Genomic DNA, 24,971 nt, shown 5'->3' on the forward strand with positions numbered 1-24,971 from the left:
ACACATCAGGCCAAGCAGCATCAGAGGAGCAGGAAAGTTTGACATTTCGGGTTGGGACCGTTCTTCAAAAATGGGGGAAGGGGAGGGGAAGGGGAAGGAGATTCTGAAATAAATAGGGAGACGGGGGGAGGCAGATAGAAGATGGATAAAGGAGAAGTTAGGGTGAGAGGAGACAGGCATGTCAAAGAGGCGGGGTTAGAGCCAGTGAAGATGAATGTAGATGGGGAGTTAGGGAGGGGACAGGTCAGTCCAGGGAGGACAGACAGGTCGGGGGTGGTGGGATGAGGTTACTGGGTAGGGGAACTGTCGTGAGGGGCAAATATGGCAGATTGAATTCAGAATTGGCTGACCCTTAGAAGGCAAAGGGTGGTCGTGGATGGAAAATATTTAACATGGTGTTCAGTTACGAGTGATGTACCACAAGAATCTGTTCTGGGTCGTCTTCTTTTTGTGATTTTTGTAAATGACTTGGATGAAGGAGTGGAAGGGTGGATTAGTAAGTTTGTGGACTATACGAAGCTGGGTCGAGTTGTAGATACTGCGGAGGGCTGTTCTATGTAACAAAGGGACACTGATAAGATGCAGAGCTGGGCTGAGAAGTGGCAGATAGAGTTTAACCCTGAAAGGTGTGAGGTGATTCATTTTGGAAAGACAAACTTGAAAGCAGAATATAGGGTTAACAGAAAGATTCTTCGCAGTGTGGAGGAGCAGAGGGTTCTTCGGGTCATGTCCACAGTTCCCTGAAAGCTGCCACTCAAGTGGATAGACTTGTTAAGAAGGCATATGGCGAGTTAGCTTTCATTAATAGAGAGGTTGAATTCAAGAGCTGTGAAGTTATGCCTAAGCTATACAAAACCCTGGTTTGGCCACTTCTGGAGTGTTGTGTCTAGTTCTGGTTGCCTCATTACAGGAAAGATCTGGACGCGTTGGAAAAGGTGCAGAGGAGATTTACCAGGATGTTATCTGGAATGGAGGAAAGGTCTCATGAGGAAAGGTTGAGAGAGCTAGGGCTTTTCTGTTTAGAACAATGAAGGATGAGAGGTGACTTGACAGATGTGTACAAAATGATCAGAGGTCCAGATAGAGTGGATTGCCAGAGACTTTCTCCTAGGGTGGAGATAGCTATTACAAATAGCTAGGGGGCATAGTCTTAAAGTGAGTGGAGGTAGATGTGGAGGAGACATCAGAGGTAGATTCTTTACTCAAAGAGTGATCGGAGCATGGAATGCATTGCTGGAGAGGGTAGAGGTGTCAGCCTCAGGGGCATTTAAGCGGCTATTAGATAGGTATATGGATGGCAGTATAAGGTCGGGGTGGAGGTTAGATAGACCTTAGGTTTAGGGTAAATGTTTGTAGAATGTCATGGGCCGAAGGGCCTGTACTGTGCTGTACTGTTCTATGTTTAAGTGGAAACAGAGATGTCAAGGAAGGGAAGGGAAGAGTCAGTAATGGACCAGGTGAAGGTTATAGCAGCAGGGAAATTGGAAGGAGAATTAATAAAAATTTCTCCAATTCTGGACTAAAGGCCAGGCAGAAAAATAGGATCTGCCAGGCAATCCTGTTTGTGTATTTTGGCGGGGAGGTAGAAGTGGGCTCCATAAGGTTGAGTACTATGAGCTGAGAGGTCATTTGTGGACGAGGGAATCGCCACATGAGATCAGGTTAATGACAGTCCCGACACCCTTTACCACCTCCCTCCTCATCATCCAAGTCCCCAGCCACATCTTCCATGTGAAGCAGCAATTTATCTGTACTTCACTCAGTCTAGTCCACTGTACTTGCTGCTCACAATGAATCTGCTCCACACAAAATGCAGACTAGGTCTGTAAAAATGACTGAGCTTCCAATTGTCAGCTTCAACACACCATCTTATTCCTATGACAATATTTCCGGGCCTATTCCAGTGGTCCAATTTTCAAGTTTTCATAGCATCATTATCACATATTTAGATTCTCTTTGCTGGCTTACGATCTACAATCCTCTTGTTTAACTTCCATTTTCCTTTCCCTCTTGTTCTCTGGGCTCCCTCTCCACCGATCTACTCACTCTTTTCCCTGCTGTCCTCTTTATCACCATTAACATCACCTTTTCCTCACTAGATCCATAATGCATTGTTCGAGAAAAATGTCCCTTTTGTCCCACTCTAGGTACCGTAATTCATAGCAATCCCACAAGTCGGGAGTCGAGAGAGAGCGCAAGGAGACTGCTGGAAAGGTGACCTTTTCATTTCGGCAGCAGAGCTGAGTGGGAGCAGTTGAATTGCGCTCTGGGACGGTGAGTGAACTGATATATTTGGGCAGTGGTCACTGTGAATACGGGGAAGAGTAGGCAGACAGCAGGTGATGAATGCAGAGGGACAGGTGGTCTGAGGTGCATTTGTTTTAATGGAAGGTGTGTAGTAGGTAAGGCAGCTGAACTTAGGGCTTGCATTAGTATCTGGGAGTATGATGTTATTGCTGTTACTGAGACTTGGTTGAGGGAAGGGCAAGACTGGCAACTAAACATCCCAAGATATAGATGCTTTAGGTGGGACAGAGATGGAGGTAAAAAGGGTGGAGGAGTTGCATTACTGGTCAAAGAGGATATTACAGCTGTGCTGAAGGAGGACACAGTGGAGGACTTGGGCAGTGAGGCAATTTGGGCAGAGCTCAGAAATAGGAAGGGTGCGGTAACAATGTGAGGGCTGTACTATAGGCCTTCCAACAGCGAGCATGAGATAGAGGCACAAATATGTAGATAGATTATGGAAAGATGTAGGAGCAACAGGGTAGTGGTGATGGGCAATTTTAATTTTCACAACATTGACTGTGATTCAGTTCGTGTTAGGGGCTTAGATGGAGCGGAATTTGTAAGGAAGAGACAGGCGCATTTTCTAGAGCGGTATGTAAATAGTCCAGTTCAGGAAGGGACCATACTGGACCTAGCACTGGGGAATGAGCCTGGCCAGGTAGTTGAAATTTCAATAGGAGATTTACTTCGGGAACAGCGATCACAATTCCATAAGTTTTAGAATACTCTTAGGCGAAGACAAGAGTGGTCCTAAAGGAAGCGTGCTAAACTGGGGAAATGCCAACTATAGCAAAATTCAGCAGGAGTTGGGGAATGTGAATTGGGAGTAGCTGTTTGAGAGTAAATCCACATTTGATATCTGGGAGGCTTTTAAAGAGAGGTTGATGAGAGTGCAGGACAGACATATCCCTGTTAAAAAGAGGGATACAAAGGGCAAGATTAGGGAACAATGGATGACAGGTGAAATTGTGAGACGAGCAAAGAGGAAAAAGGAAGAGACATAACGTCTAGGTGACTGAAAACAGATGAAGCTTTGGAACAATATCAGGAAAGTAGGACCAAACTGAAATGAGGAATTAAGAGGGCTAAAAGGGGTCATGATATATCTTTAGCAAACAGGGTTAAGGAAAATCCCAAGGCATTTTATTCATACATAAGAAGCAAAAGGGTAAACAGAGAAAGGAGTGGCTCACTCAAGGACAAAGGAGGGAAATTATGCGAGTAGACAGATAAGATGAGTGAGATTCTTAATGAGTACTTTGCGTCGGTATTCACTGAGGAGAGGGACATGACGGATGTTGAGGTTAGGGATAGATGTTTGATTACTCTAGGTCAAGTCAGCAAAAGGAGGGGAAGTGTTGGGTATTCTAAAAGGCATTAGGGTGGACAAGTCAACAGGTCTGGATGGGATCTATCCCAGGTTACTGAGGGAAGCAAGAGAGGAAATAGCTGGGGCTTTAACAGATATCTTTGCAGCATCCTTGAGCACAGGTGAGGTCCCTGAGGACTGGAGAATTGCTAATGTTGTCCCCTTGTTTAAGAAGGGTAGCAAGAATAATCCAGGTAATCCCAGATCGGTGAGACTGATGTCAGTTTGGGGAAGCTGCTGGAGAAGATACTGAGGGATAGGATCTATTTACAGTTGGAAGAAAATGAGTTGATTAGTGATAGGCAACATGGTTCTGTGCAGGGAAGGTCATGTCTTACCAACTTGATAGAATTCTTTGAGGTAGTGACAAATTGATAGATGAGGGAAGGACTGTGAATGTCATATACATGGATTTTAGTAAGGTGTTCAATAAGGTTCCCCATGGTAGGCTGGTGGAGAAAGTGAAGTCACATGGGGTCCAGGGTATGCTAGCTAGATGGACAGAGAGTTGGCTGGGCAACAGGAGACAGAGAGTTGTCGTGGAAGGGAGTCTCTCAAAATGGAGAACTGTGACTAGTGGTGTTCCACAGGGATCCGTGTTGGGACCACTGTTTTTTGTGATATACATCATAATCTAGAGGAAGGTGTAAATGGTCTGATTAGCAAGTTTGCAGGCGACATTAAGATTGGTGGAGGAGCAGATAGTGAAGGGAACTACCAGAGAATGCAACAGAATATCAATGGATTAGAGAGTTGGGAGGAGAAATGGCAGATAGAGTTCAATCCAGGGAAATGCATTTTGGAAGATCCAATTCAAGACCGCACTATACGGTAAATAGAAAAGCCCTGGGGAAATTTGATGCACAGAGAGATCTGGGTGTTCAGGTCCATTGCACCCTGAAGGTGGCAACGCAGGTCGATGCAGTCATACGGTCAAGAAGACATACGGCATGCTTTCAATCATCAGCTGGGGTACTGAGTACAAGAGTTGGCAGGTCATGTTACAGTTGTATAGGACTTTGGTTGGGCCACATTTGGAATATGCGTACAGATCTGATCGCCACATTACCAAAAGGACGTGGATGCTTTGGAGAGGGTGCAGAGGAGGTTCACCAGGATGTCGCCTGGTATGGAGGGCGCAAGCTATGAAGAAAGAAACTGGAAGAGCAGCACCTTACATTCCGCCTCGGAAGCCTATATCCCAATGGCTTAAATGTGGACTTTACCAGTTTCAAAATCTCCCCACCCCAGGCCTCATCCCATGACCAACCCTCCCTCTCATCTCCGCCTCCTTGACCTGACACAACCTGTCCATCTTCTGTCTCACCTATCTGCTCCGCCCACTTCACTGACCAATCCATACCATTGCCTACCTGCACTCACCTATCACCATCCCACCTACCTTCCCCAACCTCACCTATAGTTATTTGAGCTCCCTTCCCCCTCCCCCATTTCTGAAGAAGGGTCCTGATGAAAACATCAATTTTCCTGCTCCTCTGATGCTGCCTGGCCTGGCCTGCAGTTTTCCTCCAACTTCACACCGTGTTATCTCTGACTCCAGCATCGGCAGTTCTTTCCATCTCTGAGGCTAATGAAAAGTCTGCCCTTATTTCAAGAGGGATGAAGTATAAGAGTAGGGAAGTCTTAACTGCAAGTGTAAGGTGCTGGTGAAACCATATCTGGAGGACTGTGAGCAGTTTTGGTCCCCTTAGCTAAGGAAGGATAGTAATTCATTGAAGGCAATTCAGAGGAAGTTCACTGTTTGGAATGATTCAGCAACGACTAAACAGGTTAGAATTCTAATCGTTGGGAGTTTAGAAGAATGAGAGGTCACCTCATCGAACCACAGCATTATTAAGGGGCTTGCTGACAGGATATTGACCAGGCAGCATAGTTACAGAATAAAGGGTCACCAATTTAAGACCAAGATGAGGGGGAATTTCTTTTCTCTGAAGGTTGAGTGTCTTTGAAACGTCTTGCCACAGAAAGCTATAGGTAGAGTCCTTGTATATATTTAAGACTGGGATGGATTCATAATCAATGGAGAAATGAAGAGTTACAGGGAAGGACAGGAAAGTAGACATGAAGAATGTTAGATCTGCCAGTGAATGGTGGAACAGGGTCAAGGAGCTGAACGGCCTACTTATTCCTGTTCCTTTTTTTATAGTCGTATGAAGATTTTGTTTTTAAAACACTAAGATGTGGGCGCAGAGATTTCTCAACCTGCAGCTCCAATAGTGTGCTTAGTATTACGCCCCGGTGACCAGAAGTTCACTGAGTTCTCCTTTCCCTTCCCTGATTTACGGCTACTATTCTATAGTGAAGACAGAACAAATATTTGTTCGTTGCATCCACCATTTCCTCATTATCTATGGCTAGCTCGTTATTCTTTCTCTCTCTCTAGTACTCACTTTACTTCCACTTACCCTTCTAAATACCTGTAGAAATTCTTGCTATCCACGTTTACATTCTGATCTATTTTCTTCTCATATTCTAATTTCTTCTGCCTGTTTGAAAGAATGACAGAGAATGATGAAAGGTTATGTTCTGGCCAATCATCTGACCTGCCACTGACTTTTAAGCTTTTCCTAACTTGGTTAGTTAACCACAGAAGATGAACTAAAATTTCCTTTATGAAATTTTCTTCATAGAACATTGTTACACTGAGTATTCTGAAATATCCCCTGCAGCTGCTTCTGCATTGTTATATCTCTCAGCCCAACATGCACCAGGAAATAGACAGGGCATGTCAGAAAGGCAAGGTCACGGTAATCACGGGGTGCTTCAATATGCAGGTGGATTGGGTGAATAATGTTGCCAGCGGATCCAAAAAGAATTCATGGAATGCTTACACGATGGCTTTTTGGAACAGCTTGTGGTGGAGCCCACAAGGGAGCAGGCTATTCTGGACTTAGAGCTATGTAATGAGTATAAAAAATCTTAAAGTAAGGGAACACTTAGGACGCAACGATCGTATTATGATAGAGTTCAGCCTGCAGTTTGAAAGAGAGAAGGCAAAATCGTATGTATTGGTGTTACAGTTAAATAAAGGTAATTACAGGGGCATGAGAGAGGAACTGACGAAAATCAACTGGAAGCAGAGCCTAGCCAGGAAGACAGTAGAGTAACAATGGCAGGAGTTTCTGGGTGTAATTGAGGATACTGTACAGAGGTTCATCCCAAAGAAAAGAAAGATTATCTGGGAGGGGGAGGGGGACAGGATTAGTCAGCCATGGCTAACATAGGAAGTCAGGAAATGTATCAAAGAAAAAATGACAGCCTATAAAGTGGCCAAGAGCACTGGGAAATCAGAAGATTGGGAAGGCTACAAAAACAAACAGAGGATAACAAAGAGAGAAATAAGGAAGGAGAGAACCAAATATGAAGGTAGGCTACCCAATAATAGTAGAAATGATAGTAAAAGTTTCTTTCAATACATACAAAATAAATGAGAGGCAAAAGTAGACATTGGGCCGCTCCAAATTGATGCTGGAAGGCTAGTGATGGGAGATAAGGAAATAGCTGAAGAACTTAATAAGTAATTTGCGTCAGTCTTCACAGTGGAAGACATGTGTAATATCCCAACAATTAAGAAGAATCAGGGGGCAGAGTTGAGTATGGTAGGCATTACAAAAGAGAGAGTGCTAGAAAAGCTAAAAGGTCTAATAATTGCTAAATCTCCTGGCCCTGATGGGCTACATCGTAGAGTTCTGAGGGAGGTGGCTGAGGAAATAGCGGAGGCATTAGTTGTGATCTTTCAAAAGTCACTGGAGTCTGGGAAAGTCCCAGGTAATTGGAAAATCGTTGTTGTAACCCCCTTGTTTAAAAAAGGATCAAGACAAAAGATGGAAAATTATAGGCCGATTAGCCTAACCTCAGTTGATCGTAAAATTCTAGAATCCATCATTAAGGATGAGATTTTTAAATTCTTGGAAGTGCAGGGGCAGGTTAGAACAAGTCAGCATAGATTTAGTAAGGGGAGGTCGTGCTTGACAAACCTGTTAGAATTCTTTGAAGAGGTAACAAGTAGGTTAAGACAAGGGAAACCCAGTGGATGTTATCTACCTAGACTTCTAAAACGCCTTTGATAAGGTGCCTCACGGGAGGCTACTGAGTAAGGCCATGGTGTTCGAGGTGAGCTACTGGCATGGATTGAGGATGGGCTGTCTGACAAAGGCAGAAAGTTGGGAGAAAAGGCTCTTTTTCGGAATGGCAACCGGTGACAAGTGGTGTCCCGCAGGGTTCAGTGTTGGGGCCGCAACTGTTCACTTTATATATTAATGATCTGGATGAAGGGACTGGGGGCATTCTGGCAAAGTTTGCCGATGATATGAAGTTAGGTGGACAGGCAGGTATTACTGAGGAGGTGGGGAGGCTGCAGAAAGATTTAGACAGTTTAGGAGAGTGGTCCAGGAAATGGATGATGAAACTGAACATGAGCAAATGCGAGGTCTTGCACTTTGGAAAGAAGAATACAGGCATGGGCTATTCAGAAAATTCATAAAGCCGAAGTACCAAGGGATCTGGGAGTTCTAGTCCAGGATTCTCTAAAGGTTAACTTGCAGGTTGAGTCCATGATTAAGAAAGTGAATGTTATGTTGTCATTTACGTCAAGAGGGTTGGAATATAAAAGCATTGATGTGCTTCTGAGACTTTATAAAGCTCTAGTTAGGCCCCATTTAGAATACTGTGTCCAATTTTGGGCCCCACACCTCAGGAAGGACATACTGGCACTGGAGTGTGTCCAGCGGAGATTCACATGGATGATCCCTGGAATGGTACACCTAACATGCGATGAACGGCTGAGGATCCTGGGATTGTATTCATTAGAGTTTAGAAGATTGTGGGGAGATCTAATAGAAACTTACAAGATAATGCATGGCTTAGAAAGGGTGGATGCTGGCAAGGTGTTTCCGTTAGGTGGGGAGCCTAGGACCCGTGGGCTTAGCCTTAGAATTAGAGGGGGTCAATTTAGAACAGAAATGAGGAGACGTTTCTTCAGCCAGAGAGTAATGGACCTGTGGAATTCATTGCCATGGAGCACAGTGGAGGCTGGGATGTTAAATGTCTTCAAAGCAGAGATTGATAAATTCTTGATCTTGCGAGGAATTAAGGACTACGGGGAGAGTGTGGGTAAGTGGAGTTGAAATGCCCATCAGCCACAATTAAACGGCAGAGCAGACTCAATGGGCCGAATGGCCTTACTTCCACTCCTATGTCTTATGGTCTTCTGGTCTTATGCTAGTCATGGGAACCCACAAGAAAGATCTGAACAAACGACAGTAGTCAACAGTCCTGTGCAGCTAGAAAATTGGGTCTCAGAAGCAGTATCAGCTCTGTGAATGTGTTTGCTCAGTAGATTGGAAACTAGGACACAGGAGAACGCCCATGAGGATGAGTTATCAAGCTCAGTGAAACTGAAGAGCAACTTATTTGCCTCACAGAATCCTGGCTGTTTGCAAACAGGCCATTCTGTTCAACAAGTCCATCCCAACTCTCCAAAGCTCATCCCCCCCAGAACTCCCATGCTAATCCAGCTAACCTACACATCCCCAGACACTGTGGGCAATTTAACATGGCCAATCCACCTAACCTGCATATCTTCGCATTGTGGAAGAAAACAGATGCACCCAGAGAAACCCACACAGACAAGAGGAAAATGTGCAAACTCCTGAGGCTGAAACTGAACCCAGGTACCTGGTGCTGTGAGGCGGCAGTGCCAGCCACTGAGCCACCATGTCAGCCCCCTTTTTTAATGTTTAAACAAATAAACTAGTCATTACCCTCAACTTCTATTTCTGCGATCTTGTTCCATGGAATCAAAATCTTATGGAGCTGAGATGTGATTGTCTGCTCAGTAAAACAAGGAGCTGGGATCATGTTGGTGATTAGTTGCTGGAGTGTAATCTTGTAAACAGTGGGATACAGTCTCAGGAAAAGAGATCATGCAGTTAGAAGATGGATAGTTACTGGGACATTCACAATTTCAGTCCTGTTGTCTGACCAGGAAGTTGAAGTGAAATCAGAGGCTAAATTCCTGAAGAGCCAAAACCCTTAGTGAGGATGACAGATTTTGAAGGACTTTAGTGACTCTCAGTGATCATTGACATTTGTGTGGTTTACTAATGAGAACAACCACAAAATTGATTGTGCCTGCTGTTTGGTATGTGCAATTTACGCTTAGTGTTCAACTATAGTTTGCTATTCACTTCATGTTAATTTTGAATGGTAAAGTCTAGGATAAATAGTACTTAATGTTTGCTTAGTAAAAATTATTTATTTGTTTAAAATCATGGAAATATGTCACTTTATTCTGTTAGCAAAATTCTGTTTATTTTAAGAAAAATAAACTTATTGATCTCTGAATAGAATCTTAACATTGAAAGTAGGAGTAGGAGTAGGCTATTCAGGCCTTCAAACCACAGTTCAATATGACGAGAGTTGATCATCCAACTCAGTACCTCTTTCTATTTTCTCCCCAACATGCTTTGATTCCATTAGCTCTGAAACTATATCTAATTCCTTCTTGAAAACATCAAATGTTTTGGCCCTGGCCGATCTAGTCAATTGGAACAACACATCCATAATAGCAGGAGCCAAACAGAGGCATGCCAGGAAATTCCTGGAGACCTGGCATTCCAACCAGAACTCCATCAGCAAACACACTGAACTGGACCCGATATACAAACCACTGAAAAACAGAACCGGAAGTAATGCCAACCACCCCAGCAAACCGAAGCATATAAGTAACAAATAAAAACACCAATGCTTCACTGGAGACGCATTGACAACGTTACCCTGCAGGGCGATGAAGTGTCTGCAACCAGACACACTGGCTCAGACAGCAAATCTACAATCACAGTAAAACTCATCTCACTGATCTCAAAATTCCACAGTAAAGATCTGGATGGAAAGAGCTTACAGTAAATTGATGCAATCTTTATAGAAAGGAGTTGAATCTTATTGATGCATTATACCTGAAAGATGACAGGAGCGAGGTATAGAGTGGGGCATCAGTCTCCCAGCCTGGTGTAAACAGACAACATTGGTGATTTCTTGTTGGCACTGCTGAGTGCTTGCCCTGGCTAATGCGGACGAGGCATCCTTCCCCACAATGTCACAGTTGGGTGAGAAGCCATTGCTGGTGGGTTGAGGAACTCCCCCCACACTGCCGATGTCTCCATTCTTCAATTCCACTTTCACATCGCTGGTGTTTCTACTGCTGAATGGATCATTTTGGATGGTATCACCGTACTGGATTTTTGGGGCAATTCTGTGCCGTACTGCAGGTTTTTGCCTTATTAAACTAGTCCTCAGTACACTGGCAGTGCTACCCGGCTGTTCCCTACTTGCTCTCCGTGGGTTCAGCCGTCGGCTGGACCCCAGATGTCGTCCATCAGAACTGTCCACTTCATTGCTGTCTGGCAATTTGATTTTCTTCTCCCTCACCTTCTGTGAACAAAAGAAAATGCCTATTACAAATCCAGTCAAAAATCCAGCAACAGTTGACAAGATTGCACAACAACCAAAACTCTCACTCTATTAATGGTTATCATCGTTATTTTTGATCTTTAAAAGGGACTTCCAGAAATCTGTCAAAATGCTCAAAAATAACATGGTCTCACCCAGGATGGTCCATTCGTTTCTTCAGAATGGTTGCTACATTATCATTGCAAACCTATTCTTCATCTTCACAACAGTGAAATCTAGACATTTCACACGCAAGCTCCAGAACTGTGAAACTCACTTCTCTCAGTTTACCCTTCTCACCCTAACCTTCAAAGTTGGTGCTAACTAAGCCTACCTTTCTGACATGCTTCCTCTTCTCAACCACGTTTTCATGTTTAGAATTTTACAGTGTGAGCTTAGTTCATTAACAGTTTCTTAATTCAAAGATAATTCTTCAGAACTAAATTGGGCTGAACATAAACAATCAATACTCTCTGTCTGTGATTTCTGTCTTGTGGCATCCTCTGGCCTCACTGTACATTGTCCCTCCTGTATAAACACACATAATGGCAGTCAGTGCATGACTGACACCCTCAAATAGTTGAAAGATATGGCTGAAAAATTGCAGACTCCAGTAAAATTATTTAGCTGATTCTATAACAAACACAACTTCTCATAAATAAGTAATAATGACTGAATAAGCTTCTTATCTAATGCAAAAAGCTTTCGTATTTTTTCAGTAAAAGTTATAAGAAGCCTCTGCACCCAAATCAGCTACATCTTCACTTGTGAATGGCATCTTTGGGAATGACCATAAATACATTTTTACAGCTGCACTTGGAAAAGGCAATCAGAAGCAATGTACACCACTGAAATAGATATTGCTAAAGCTTACAAACAAAAATAAAGAAATGACAAACATGTAGAGACTGAGACCATGCCAGATATCACGTGAAAACAGATCACTGATTCAGCAACACAGATTCATGAAAACTAACTTCAACAAAATGACAGTAAAGAAGAAAATAACCACGTTAAAGAGTGACAACCAATTGGCACTAGGGACTAGTAAATCAGGGTTTTAAAAATGTTAAAAACATTGCAGATGCCCTCATTGTAATCTTACAATATTCTCTCAATTCAGGAGCCATTCCTTTAAATTTGAAACTGTGCATATCTCCATGCTGTTTAAGAAATGTGACAGAAAAAGCATGGAAGTACACCAGTTATCGTAACATGTAATTGAAAATTATGACACTCCATAGTGAAATATACAAAACTAAAATAGATGACAGTTATATCAAAGATCCTTAATCAACATGTAAGACCAACCATAAGACAGAGGCAAGCGCAGGCTATTCAGCCCATCAAGTCTGCTCCATCATTTAATAAGAACATGGCTGAGCTGATGACCCTCAACTCCACTTCCCTGCTTTTCCCTCCCCCAAAAATCCTCAGTATCCTTAGTGATTAAAAGTCTTTCTCTCTCAGCCTTGAATCTATTTAATGATGCAGCCTCTTTGGATCCCTACAGTAAAGAATTCCAAAGATTCACAACTCTCAAACAAGAAATTCTTCCTCATTTCCGCATGACCCATAATTCTGAGATTATGGCCTCTGATCTTAGACTGACCCACAAGGGGAAACTACTTTTCTTGTATCAGTATCAGTAAGAACAAAAACTGCACAAGACGAAGACCCACCTTCACATTGAGAATAACCTTCAGTGTTGTGTGGCACTATCAACATGCTAAATGGGACAGACTTTGAACAGATCTAGCAATTCAAGGCTGGACATCCATAAGGCACTGTGGGCCATCAACAGCAGCAGAATTGTACTCCAGCACAACCGATAACCTCATGGGCCAGCATATATGCCATTCAACCATTACATCAAGGCAGGCAGGCATGCCAGGTGCAGCACCAGGCATACCTGAAGCTGAGGGGTCAACCTGGTAAAAGCACCAAAAAGAATTACTTGTATGCAAAACAGCATAAATAGCAAGTGATAGACAGAACTAAGCAATCCCACAACCAATGGGTAAGATCTAAGCTCTGTAGTCCTGCCACATCCAATCATGAAAGGTGGGAGACAATTAAACACCCACTGGAGGAGGCTGCTCTACAAATATCCTGATCATCAATGATGGAACAGCCCAGCACATTAGCACAAAAGTTATGGCTGAAGCTTTCATGGCAATCATCAGCCAATACGACCGAGTGAATGACCCACCGCAGCCTCTTCGGTGCTCCCAAGCATTACAGATTCCAGTCTTCAGCCAACTGAATTCACTCCATGTGATATCAAGAAAGGATTAGAGGCACTAGAGACTACAGAGGCTACGGGCCCTAACAATATTCCAGCAACAGGACTGAAGGCTTGTGCTCCAGAACTTGATGCTCCCCTAGCCAAGCTGTTCCAGTGCAGTTACAACACTGGTATCTACCTGACAATATGGAAAATTGCCCAAGTAGGTCCTATACATAGCAAGCAAAGCAAATTCAACCTGGCCAATTAACAATCCATCAGTCTTCTCTCAATCATCAGTAAAGTAATGGAAGATGTAATCAACAGTGCCATCAAACAGCACCTGCTAAGCAATAACCTGCTCAATGACAGCCAGATTGGGTACCACCATCAGCTCCTGACCTCATTACAGCCTTAGTTCAAACATGGACAAAACAGCTGAATTCCAGAGGTGCAGTGAGAATGACAGCCCTTGATAACAAGAAGCCCTGGCAAAACTAGAATGAATGTGAATCTGGGAGCAAATTCTCTAGTGGTTAAAATCATACTTGATCATCATTATGAGGAGAATGATTAGAATCTTCTCAGTCCCGGAAACTGATTCCGAGGTGACTAGCCACAGCCAGTGAACTGTGCAAAAGGAAATAAAGGGTGATTTGGTTATGGATACTAGCTGCTATGCAATTATATTAACCTTCTCAAATGAAACAACTTTCTTTAAATTAGACGACGAAACTACTCACAGTAGTCCAGATGTGGTCTCCCGGGCAGCTTGTACAGTTGCAGTAAGACCTCACTATTCTTACAGTTCAATGCCCTTGAATTCGGACCAATATTAGTCTTCCTGATTACCTGATTAGCAGCTGTGTGCTAGTTTTCTGTGCTTCTTGCACAAGTACCCCAAATGCTTTGTGCAGTCCTTCTCCCCTTAAATAATTCTCAGTTCTTTTGTTCTTCCTTCCAAAATGAACAACTTCATATTTTCACCCATTATATATCATGTGCCAACTCTTTTGTCCACTTACTTGACATATTCATATCTCTCTGTAAATTGTTTATATCCTCCCTCAATCTGCCTTTCTATCTATTTTTGTCATCTGCAAGCTTGGCTACAGTTCTTTTGCTACCTTCCTCTAAGTTATTAATATATATTGATGTTCCTACACTGATCCCCATGGAAAACCACTGATTATAAATCACCAACCTGAAAAGAACCCTTTATCCCAACTTACTATTTTTGTCCATTAACCAATTCTCTATTTGTGTCAATATGCAACATCCAAAACCATGGGATCTTTTATATCTTATTTAAGGAAGAACATCAAAGCTCTGGTATAATGCCAAGGAGATGGTGTGATAGCACCGATATCTGTACATTTCCTTCCATATCTACACCACTTTGGCTTGGAATAATATCATTGTTCCTTCATTGCAAAATCATGAAACTCCCTCCCCAACAGCACCGTGATTGCATCTACCTCTCATGGACGGCAGTGGGCTCAGGAAGGCAGCTCACCATCATTGGTTCCCAAGGCAATTAGATATGGGCAGTACATTCTGTATTAACTAGCCTCACCCACATTCCATGAACAAATACACAGCCAAATTTCAATATCAAGCTATGAAACCAAATTTGGATGAGTGACAAACGTGGAGGATGATACTTACAAACTGCAAAAAGACAACACAGATGGTACAATGGGAAGCTAAGTGGCAGATGCAATTTAATACAACTGTGTGTGTACCAGGATGTTGCTGGGTATGGAAAGTTCAAGTTATAAAGAAAGGCTGAATAGGCTGGGACTTCTTTCACTGTAGTGCAGGAGGTTGAGGGGTGACCTTATAGAAGCTTATAAAATGAACTTTGCTAGAAGGGTTGGGAAAAGTCTAGAAAGTTAATGGCTCAGATCCAAAGCATATGCAGGGACAGGGGGATTAGATGCAAGTGTTTAGATTACTGAAGGTGGCAGATATATTGAAAGAGTAATTTGCAAAGCACCTTTTACATGAACTTTGTGAACAGAGGCACTGGTTACAAATGCTGGGGGATTTTGGTCAACCTTTATCAAGCTCTGATGAGTCCACAATTACAGCATCACTTCCAGTCTGGCCACCTTAGCAAGGATATGAGGTCGTTGAGAAGATCTACATATTTGCTCATGAATTTCCAGGGATGAGGAATTTTAGCTACAAAGTTAAGATTGAAATGTTGGGGTCATTTCCTTAGTACAAAGCAGATTTCAGAGAGATGTACAAACATATAATGACTATACAGTACACCAGTATAGTAGGGTTCAGAAGAGATTCACCAGGATGTTGCTGGGTATGGAAAGTTCAAGTTATAAAGAAAGGCTGAATAGGCTGGGACTTCTTTCACTGTAGTGCAGGAGGTTGAGGGGTGACCTTATAGAAGCTTATAAAATAATGAGGGGTACAGATAGGGTTAATGGTAGCTGTGTTTTCCCTAGGATGGGGGATTTCAAGAGAGGGGTACATTTTTAAGGTGAGAAGAGAGGGATTTAAAAAAGACATGAGAGTCAAATTTTTTACAGAGGGTAGTTTAAATGTGAAATGAACATCCTGAGGAAATGGTGGATGTTGGTACAATTACAACATTTAGGTAAGTACATGAATAGGAAAGATTTGGAGGGATATGGGCCAGGAGTAGGCTGGTGGGACTAGTTAAATTGGGATTATGTTTGGTATGGATTGTCTGGACCAAAGGGACTCTTTCTGTGCTATATGAATCTATGACTATAAAAGAACTGCAAATTAGAAACAAAAATAGAAATTGTTAAGAAAACTCAGCAGGTCTGGAAGCATCCATGAAGAGAAAGCAAAGTTAATGTTTTGGGTCCTGTGACCTTTATTCAGGCCTTCTCTTCAGAAATGTTAGCTCTGCTTTCTCTCCAGGTGTGGCCAGACCTGCTGAGTTTTTCCAACATTTTGTTTTTGTTTCTGAAGTAATGTTTAATTTTACAGAGCATTGGTTAGGCCACAGATTGAGTGCAGTGTGCAGTTCTGATCACCTCACTACAGGAAGGATGTGTTAGCACTAGAGGGGGCCCAAAGGAAGTTCTTCAGGATGTTGTCCGAGATAAGAACATAACATATAAGAGCAGGAATTAGAATTAGAATTAGTCTTTGTTGTCACATATACTCAAAAATTACAGTAAAAAGTTTGTATGTCGCCACTGAAAGCACCATCTCAAGTACAAGGCACCTAGGTACAGCTTCTTTAGTTACAAGATCTTAGAAAATAGAGAAATAAAACGTCCAGCATTGCAGAAATAAAAGTTCAGTACTATCAGCTTCCAACCCAGGCCATGCTGGCACCTAGCCTCCCATCTGAAAAGCCCTGGCCGCAGATCATGCCAAGCTTCACCCTGGGGATCATGAGGCTGGGAGATCGCTACTGACCACCACGGTGGGCCAAGGACGCTATGCTGGGCAGCCACATAGTGAGGCTGCTACATCAGGCCGGGACACCGCCGTGGGAGGCTGCTCCGCCAGGCCAGGAAATCGCCACGCTGAGCTGGGAGGTTGCCACATCACACCAAGAGGCTGCCACATAACGCCATGGGCAGCAACGGGAAGCCACTGTGCCAGGTTGGGAGGTCATCACACCATGCCGGGAGGCCACTATGGGTCGGTGTCAGTTGTTGGAAGCTGTAAATCATTGCCAAAGGCTTGGAGTCATCACCGGAGCTCAGGAATTAACAGAGACCAGTACAGAAGAGGAGAAAAAGAATACTATGAGGAGAAAAAAGAAAAGGAAAAGGAAAGAAGAGGAAGCATGGGCAGAGCGGACGAGCTCCAGCTGGAGCGTCCAAATCTGCCGCCATCGTGGGCCAGAAGGTAGGTGTGTGAGAGTCACCTATCTGGCCCAACCAGCCTGCTCTACCATTCAATAAGATCTTGGCTGATCCTTACATGGGCTTAGCTCCATTTACACACCAGCTAACATAACCATTACTTCATTTACTGTTGAAATATTCATCTATCTTTGCCTTGAAAACATTCAATGAGATAGCATCAACTGCTTCACTGGACAGGGAATTCCACAGATTCACAACCCTTTGATGTGGAGGTGCCAGTGTTGGACTGGGGTGGACAAGGTCAAATCTGGATGTAAGTTTGCTCGCTGAGCTGGAAGGTTAGTTTTCAGACGTTTCGTCACCATTCTAGATAACATCATCAGTGAGCCTCCGACGAAGCGCTGGTGTTATGTCCCGCTTTCTATTTATCTGTTTAGGTTTCCTTGGGTTGGTGATGTCATTTCCTGTTCTTTTTCTCAGGGGATGGTACCAGAACCTCAACCTGAGCTTCTTCTCAAAACTCACTAACAAGGTCAGATGTCATACAACACCAGGCTGTAGTCCAACAGGTTTATTTGAAATCACAAGCTTTCAGAGGGCTGCTCCATCATCAGGTAAAGTGAGTTGTTGGAATACAACCTGGTGTTGTGAATACCAGCAGTGGAAACAACTTCCCTGCTTCTAGCTGACCTATTCCCTTCATAATTTAAATGTTTCTACAAGATTCCCCCTCATTCCAAATAAATTCCAATGAGTATAGTCCCAGTCTACAGAACCTCACATCATAAGCCAACACTCTAATGAACCTCTTCTGCACCCCTCAAGTGCTAGTAAATTCCTTCTCAAGTAAGGAGACCCAAACTGTACACAGTACTCCAAGTGTGGCCTCACCGGCCCCTGTATAGCTACAGCATAACTTCTCTGTTATTAAATTCCATCTACTCGAGCAATGAAGGCCAATATTCCACTTCCCTTCTTAATTACCTACTGCACCTTCAAACCAACTTGTGTGATTCATGCACTAGGGCACCCAGGTCCCTCGGAACAGCAGCATCCTACAATTTTTCACCTTTTAAATAATAGTCCACTTTGCTGTTACTCCTAAAAAAATGGATGACCTCACATTTACCAACACTGTACTCCATCTGACAGACACTGGCCCATTCACTTAACCCATCTACATCCCTCTGCCATCTTTCTATGTTCAGTGCACTCTCTCTCCTCTACCACTCCTCTTAGTGTCATCTGCAAACTTTGACAGACTACACTTGAACCCCAACTCTAAATCAACTGCAGTTCCAACAGTGATCCCTGAGGCACATCACTGTCCACTGATCACCAACCAGAAAAACACCCATTTATCCCCATTTTTTTGCTTTCTGTTAGTGAACCAATGTTCTATCCATGCTAATACATTATTTGTAATATCATGCATATTTATTTTTACATATCAGCCTTTTGTTTGGCACATAGTCAAATGTCTTCTGGAAATCCAGTTACATCACATCTACCAGTTTTCCATCATCCACCTCACTCAATGCCCTTAAAAAAATTTGAATAAGTTTAACATGAACTGCATTTCATGAACCCATGCTGCGTCTAGACAATATCAGAAATCACACAACACCAGGTTATAGTCCAACAGGTTTATTTGGAATTACATAAGCTTTCAGAATGCAGCACCTTCATCAGGTGCAGCGGGAGAACAGGGCGCACAGCCACAGAGGTTATAAGAGGTTATACTAGTTGTATCAAAAGATCATACAACTGGTGTGAGTGCAGCATCAGGTAATAAGTCCCTGCAGATGACCAAGAGTGTTAGATAGTCTGTAAAGTGTTAGTGCTGTGCTGTCATGAAAATCAGGCAGGGTGACAGGAATACACAAAAGGTGACATCTCAGGTCAGACACTGAAACTGTTGGTGTGAGGCTTTGATTAGAACCTGTCTTGGATTTTTTAACAATGAAATCAGGCTGGTTTTATTCCGAAAGCTGGAATTTATAAGCTGCATACTCACTGACTGCAACTACAAAGGTGTGCTTTTTCAACAAAGTAGAATGTATCTGCAAATAAGCAAACATCCTGGATGAAATGATTCACCTCATAGATTTATAAGTTTGGAAAAGAGTGCATGTGTGGGGATGACAGTCTGTCTCTGTGAAAGAGGGTGCACCCGGTCGAGAGTGCATATGCAAATGTGTACGTGCATGCGAGAATGTGTGTGTGGGTGGGTGGGTGGGGGGGGGGGGGGGGGGGGTGAGAGTGTGCATGTGCACGCATGAGTGCATACATGTGTACGCGTGAGACAGCCTAACAACTAACTCAAAACTGTACAACCTAATTAAGCCACAGACAGCATAACAAGTTATCATGGTGATGCTGGAAAAACAGGAAAGTAAGGAAGATCTTACAGATACAGAAGTGTTGGGTGTGTGCGTGCATGTGTCGGGGGCGGGGGGAGAGGCGGAGAGGGACAGATGAAGAGAGAGTAAGAGAATGTGAGAAGTCCTGCAACACGAACCCAAGATCACGGTTGAAGCCATTTTTACGAGCACAGAATTTGGCTATCAGTCTCTGCTCAGTGATTCTGCGTGGCTATGAGTATCGAAGATCAGAGGCTGAATGCACTTGATCGCTGAAGTGTTCCCAACTGGGAGGGAACACTCCTTTCTGGTGCTTGTTGAGCGGTGCCCATTCATCCATTGTCGTAGTGCCTGCATGGTTTCACCAATGCACCACACCTTAGGGCATCCTTGCCTACAGAGTATGACATAGACAACACAGGCTAAGTCACGAGTATCTGCCATTCATTGGGTTGAGGTCAGGAACAAGAAAGGAGCAATCACTTTGCTGTTCTTTTTTACAGACCCTCTAATAGTTGCAGAGAAGTGGAGGAGCAGATTGGGAGGCAGATACTGGAAAGATGCAAATGTCACAGGGTTATTGTCATGGGTAACTTCTACTTTCCAAATATTGATTGGAAACTTTTAAGTTGTAAAGGTTTTGATGGAATGGATTTTGTCCAGTGCATTCAGCAAGGATTCCTGACACAGTATGTAGATAGACCAACATGAGGTGAGGCCACTTTGCTGTGGTGCTTGGCAATGAACCGGGCCAAGTGTGAGACCAGTTGGTCGGACAGCGTGTTGACAGGAGCAATCATAACTCCGTTACTTTTACAATAGTCATGGAAAAAGACAGACACATACAGCAGGGTAAGGTTTATAATTGGGGGAAGGGTAATCATAATTCTGTTAGGTATGAACTGGGTAACATAATATTAGAAAACATGCTGTCAGGGAACAACATTATAGAAATCTGGAGATTGTTTAAGGAATGTATACTGAATGAGCTCAGTATGTTTGTCCCTAGCTGGCAGCGAAGAAGCGGTCGAGTGATTCTCAAGAGAGGTCAAATGACTGGTTAAGAGGAAGTAGGATGCTTATGTAAGGTTTAGGAAACAAGGATCGGAAAAGGCTCTTGAGGAATACGAGTTAGCCAAGAAGGAGCTGAAGAAAGGGCTTAGGAGAGCTAGAAGGGAGCATGAGAAAACAGGGAGAATTTGTGATTTTTGTAAATGATTTGGATGAAGGAGTGGAAGGGTGGATCAGTAAGTTCACGGACAATACGAAGGTGGGTCAAGTTGTGGATACTGTGGAGGGCTGTTCTAGGTTACAAAGGGACATTGATAGGATGCAGAGCTGGGCTGAAAAGTGGTAGATGGAGTTTAACCCTGAAAAGCGTAAGGGGTTCATGTCCACAGTTCCCTGAAAGCTGCCACTCGGGTGGATAGGGTTGTTAAGAAGGTATATGGTGTATTAGCTTTCATTAATTGAAGGATTGAGTTCAAGAGCCGTGAAGTTATGCTCCAGCTATACAAAACCCTGGTTCGGCCACATTTATAGTATTGTGTCCAGTTCTGGTTGCGTCATTACAGAAAAGCTGTGGTAGCATTGGAAAAGGTGCAGATGAGATTTACCAGGACGTGGCCTGGAATGGGGGGAAGGTCTTACGAGGAAAGATTGAGAGAGATAGGGCTTTTCTCTTTAGAATGACGAGGGATGAGAGGTGACTTGATAGAGGTGTACAAAATGATCAGACATATAGATACAGTGGACAGCCAGAGACTTTTTCCTAGGTTGGAGGTAGCTATTACGAGGGGGCATAGTTTTAAAGTGGCTGGAGGTAGATATAGGGGAGAAGACAGAGGTAGATTCTTTACTCAGAGACTGGTCAGGGCGTGAAATGCATTGCTAGAGAGGGTAGTGGAGTTGGCCTCATTAGGGGCATTTAAGTGGCTATTAGATAGGCAAATGGTTGATAGTATAAGTTAGGGGTGGAGGTTAGACGAGCCTTAGGTTTAGGGTAAAAGCTCGGCACATCGTGGGCCGAAGAGCCTGCACTGTGCTGTACTGTTCTCTGTTCTCTATTCTCTATTCTCTATGGTGGCTGGTGTTCACACGTGTGACAGTAGTATTCAATTCCAAGATCTGACATGACTTGCTGAGGTTGCCAATGACAGGGTTGTGTGGTGTTGTTGTCGATGTCATCCTGATGGCTGGGTAGTTTGCTGCAAACGATGGCCTGTTCAAAGTTTGGCAGCTATTTAAGTTCTTTATGCAAAGGGTGGTGGGTGCCTGGAACGCATTGCCAATGGAGGTGATAGAGGCAGGCATAATAGCGTCATTTAAGGTGTATTTAGACTGATGCATGAATGGGCAGGGAGCAGAGGGATACAGATCTTTGGAAGACAGGCAATTGGTTTAGACAGAGGATCTAGATCGGCGCAGGCTTGGAGGGGCGAAGGGCCTGTTGCTGTGCTGTAATTTTTTCTGTCCTTTGTTTATTTGAAGGCAAGAAGTGGAGGCATAGAAAAAATCTTGGCGAGCTGCTCATTGTCATTGACGACACTGAAGGATGCACAGAACATGGTGTAGGTTTTCTACTCCAGCGAAGTGCTTGATGATGAAGGATAAGCTATTGGTCTTATCCTGTGTCTGTCTTGAGAGGACACTGTTGCGGTTTTTCAGGGTAGCATGCTGGAACTGGCAATCAATGAGTTGAGCATCGTATCCTGTTCTTATGAGGGCATCTTTCTAAACCTTTAGATTTCTGTCGCATTTCTCCTCATCTGAGCAGATCATGTATATGCTCAGGGCTTGTACTTAGGGGCTGGTTTCTTTAAGGTGTTTAGGGTGGAAGCGAGAGAAGTGCAGCATTGTGAGGTTAGCAGTGGGCTTGCGGTACAGTGTGGTACTAAGGTAGATGCGTGTCCAAGAATGAAGCAGATTCTGAAGAGTAGTCCATGGCAAGTATAATAGTTGGATAAAGTAACAAAATGTGGAGCTGGATGAACACAGCAGGCCAAGCAGCATCTTAGGACCACAAAAGCCGACGTTTCAGGCCTAGGCTGGCTGTTCATCCAGCTCCACACTTTGTTATCTCGGATTCTCCAGCATCTGCAGTTCCCAGTATCTCTGATATCGCCATATAGTTGTTTCAGTGAGTCCAAAAGAAGAAAATCTCATCAATGTATCTGGTGTAGTGTTGGTATCTGTACAATGAATCGGAGAACATCTATCCAGAAGTCTTGCTGTTTCTTCTTTGATTACAGATTCAAGCATTTTTCTCGCTTAGGTTGAGCTAACAGGCTTATATTACCTACCTTTTGTCTCCCTTCCTTCTTAAATAGTGGAGTCACATTTGCTGCTTTCCGCCCTGCCAGAACTTTGGTAAATTACTGCAAGTGCATCTGCTATCCCTCTGACCTCTCTTGCCATACCCATTATGCATTCCATCAGGGCCAGGAGACTTGACTACCTTTAGCACCCCCCACTGGATTGCCAAACACTACCTGTTTAGTGATTATGATCGTTTCTAGGTCCTCATCTGCCACAGTCTCCTTGTCATCAAGGTACTGGCACGTCATCTATGTCTTCCACAGTAAAGACGGCCACAAAATTCCTGTTAGATGCCTCAACCATTTCCTCATGTCCCATTATTAAATCCCCCTCCTCATCCTCTAAAGGACAAATGTTTACCTTAGCCAGTTTTTTTTTCAAAATCATGTTTTTAGACATTTTTACCATCTGTTTTTACATTTTGAGATAGTTTACTCTCACAATTCATTTTACTCGCTTTTCATCTTTCTCACTTTTCTCTTCGCTTTCTGTTGACTTTTAAAGATTTCCCAATCCCTCATTTCCTATTAATCCTTACCGTTTTGTATGCATTTGCTTTCAATTTGATACTCTCCTTTATTTCCTTAGTTACCCATGGCCGATTATCCCTTTTCACTGTTATATACTTTTGCTGAGAACTGTGAAAAATCTCTTTGAAAATCCTCCATTGTTCCTCAATTGTTCCACTACATAGTCTTTGCTCACAGTCTACCATAGCCGATTCCTCCCTCATCCCAATGTAGTCTCCTTTGTTTAAGTACAAGACACTGTTATTGGATTTTACCTTCTCATCCTCCATCTCTATTTTAAATTCAACCATTCTGTGATCACTTCTTCCAAGAGTATTCCTAACTATGAAATCATTAATTATACCTTCCCATTACACAGGACCAGATCTAGGATAGCCTGCTCCCTCATGGGTTCCTTTACATATCGTTTAAGGAAACTATTGCAGATACATTCTATGAGCTCCTCGTCAAGTCTGCCTTGATCGACTTGGTTTGACAAATCAATACGTAGATTAGATTAAGCAACTGAGCTATAAAGGAGAGATAGTAAGAACTGCAGATGCTGGAGTCGAAGATAACACAGTGTGAAACTGGAGGTACACAGCAGGCTAGGCGGCATCAGAAGAGCAGGAAAGTTTGACTTTCGGGTCAGGACCATTTTGTCCTGCTCCTCTGATGCTGCTTAGCCTGCTGTGTTCCTCCAGCCTCCACACTGTGTTATCTTGACTCCAGCATCTGCAGTTCTCAGTTGCTTAATCTAACCTACATATTGATTTGTCAAACCAAGTCGGTCAAGGCAGCCTTGATCTATAATGAGAGGTGAGATAAGCTTGGCCTGTTATCTTTACAGCACAGAAGGCTGAGGGGGGGGGAACTTGACTGAGGTTTATAGACAGGGGGAGTAGGGAACAGCTAGTCCCCCTGGTTGAGGGGTCAATCATGAGGGGACATAGATTTACGGTAAAGGGCAGGAGATTCAGAGGGGATTTCATTTAAAAAAATTCCCTCAGAGAGTGGGGCGAATCTAAAATGCACTGCCAGGTAAGGGAGTGGAGGCCAGGAATCTTGCAACTTTTAAAAAGCATTTGGATGAGCACTTGTAATATTGTAATATTCAAGGATATGGAACAAGTGCAGGAAATTAGGATTAAAGCACCTTTAGTGATAGCTATTGTCTGTGCAGATTCGATCAGCCAAAGGGCCTCTGACTCCGAGTAGTTAAGGAGAAACTCGTCCCATTAGCTGTGGGCATAAGGGCTAGGAGGCATATTTTTAAGATTTTCAGCAAGTGATGTGTGATGAATGTGACAAATTATTTTACACAATGCGTGGTGATGATGTGGAGCTCATTATCTATGAGTGGTGGAACCGCAGCCAACGAGGCTCCCTGCTGTACTGGCAGTCTTCTTTTATTCTGAATCAAGTTGCAATTATTAACGTGAGAGACCAGAGAAGTAATGTGAGCAGAATAAAAAAATACTGAGACCACAGGAAGCCATTGGCCCATCATACCTATTGCAGCCTCACAGCACCAGGGACCCGGGTTTGATTCCAACCTCGAGCCGCTATCTGTGCGGAGTTTACACATTCTCCCCGAGTCTGCGTGGG

General features: G+C 43.4%; 1 protein-coding gene across 2 annotated transcripts in view; it reads right to left on the bottom strand.

The window, feature by feature from the left end:
- Window positions 1-24,971, bottom strand: part of xylt2 (xylosyltransferase II) — a 264,687-nt gene that overhangs the window by 179,733 nt on the left and 59,983 nt on the right. The window contains exon 2 of one of the 2 annotated variants that reach the window (XM_048555300.2): window positions 10,636-11,107. In XM_048555300.2, coding sequence (XP_048411257.1) covers window positions 10,636-11,107 — 472 coding nt within the window. Of the gene's footprint in view, window positions 1-10,635; window positions 11,111-24,971 lie in introns of both variants that reach the window. The other variant, XM_048555299.2, reaches the window with a different exon arrangement.

This window comes from Stegostoma tigrinum, chromosome 22, assembly GCF_030684315.1.
Source record: "Stegostoma tigrinum isolate sSteTig4 chromosome 22, sSteTig4.hap1, whole genome shotgun sequence".
NCBI lineage: Eukaryota > Metazoa > Chordata > Chondrichthyes > Orectolobiformes > Stegostomatidae > Stegostoma > Stegostoma tigrinum.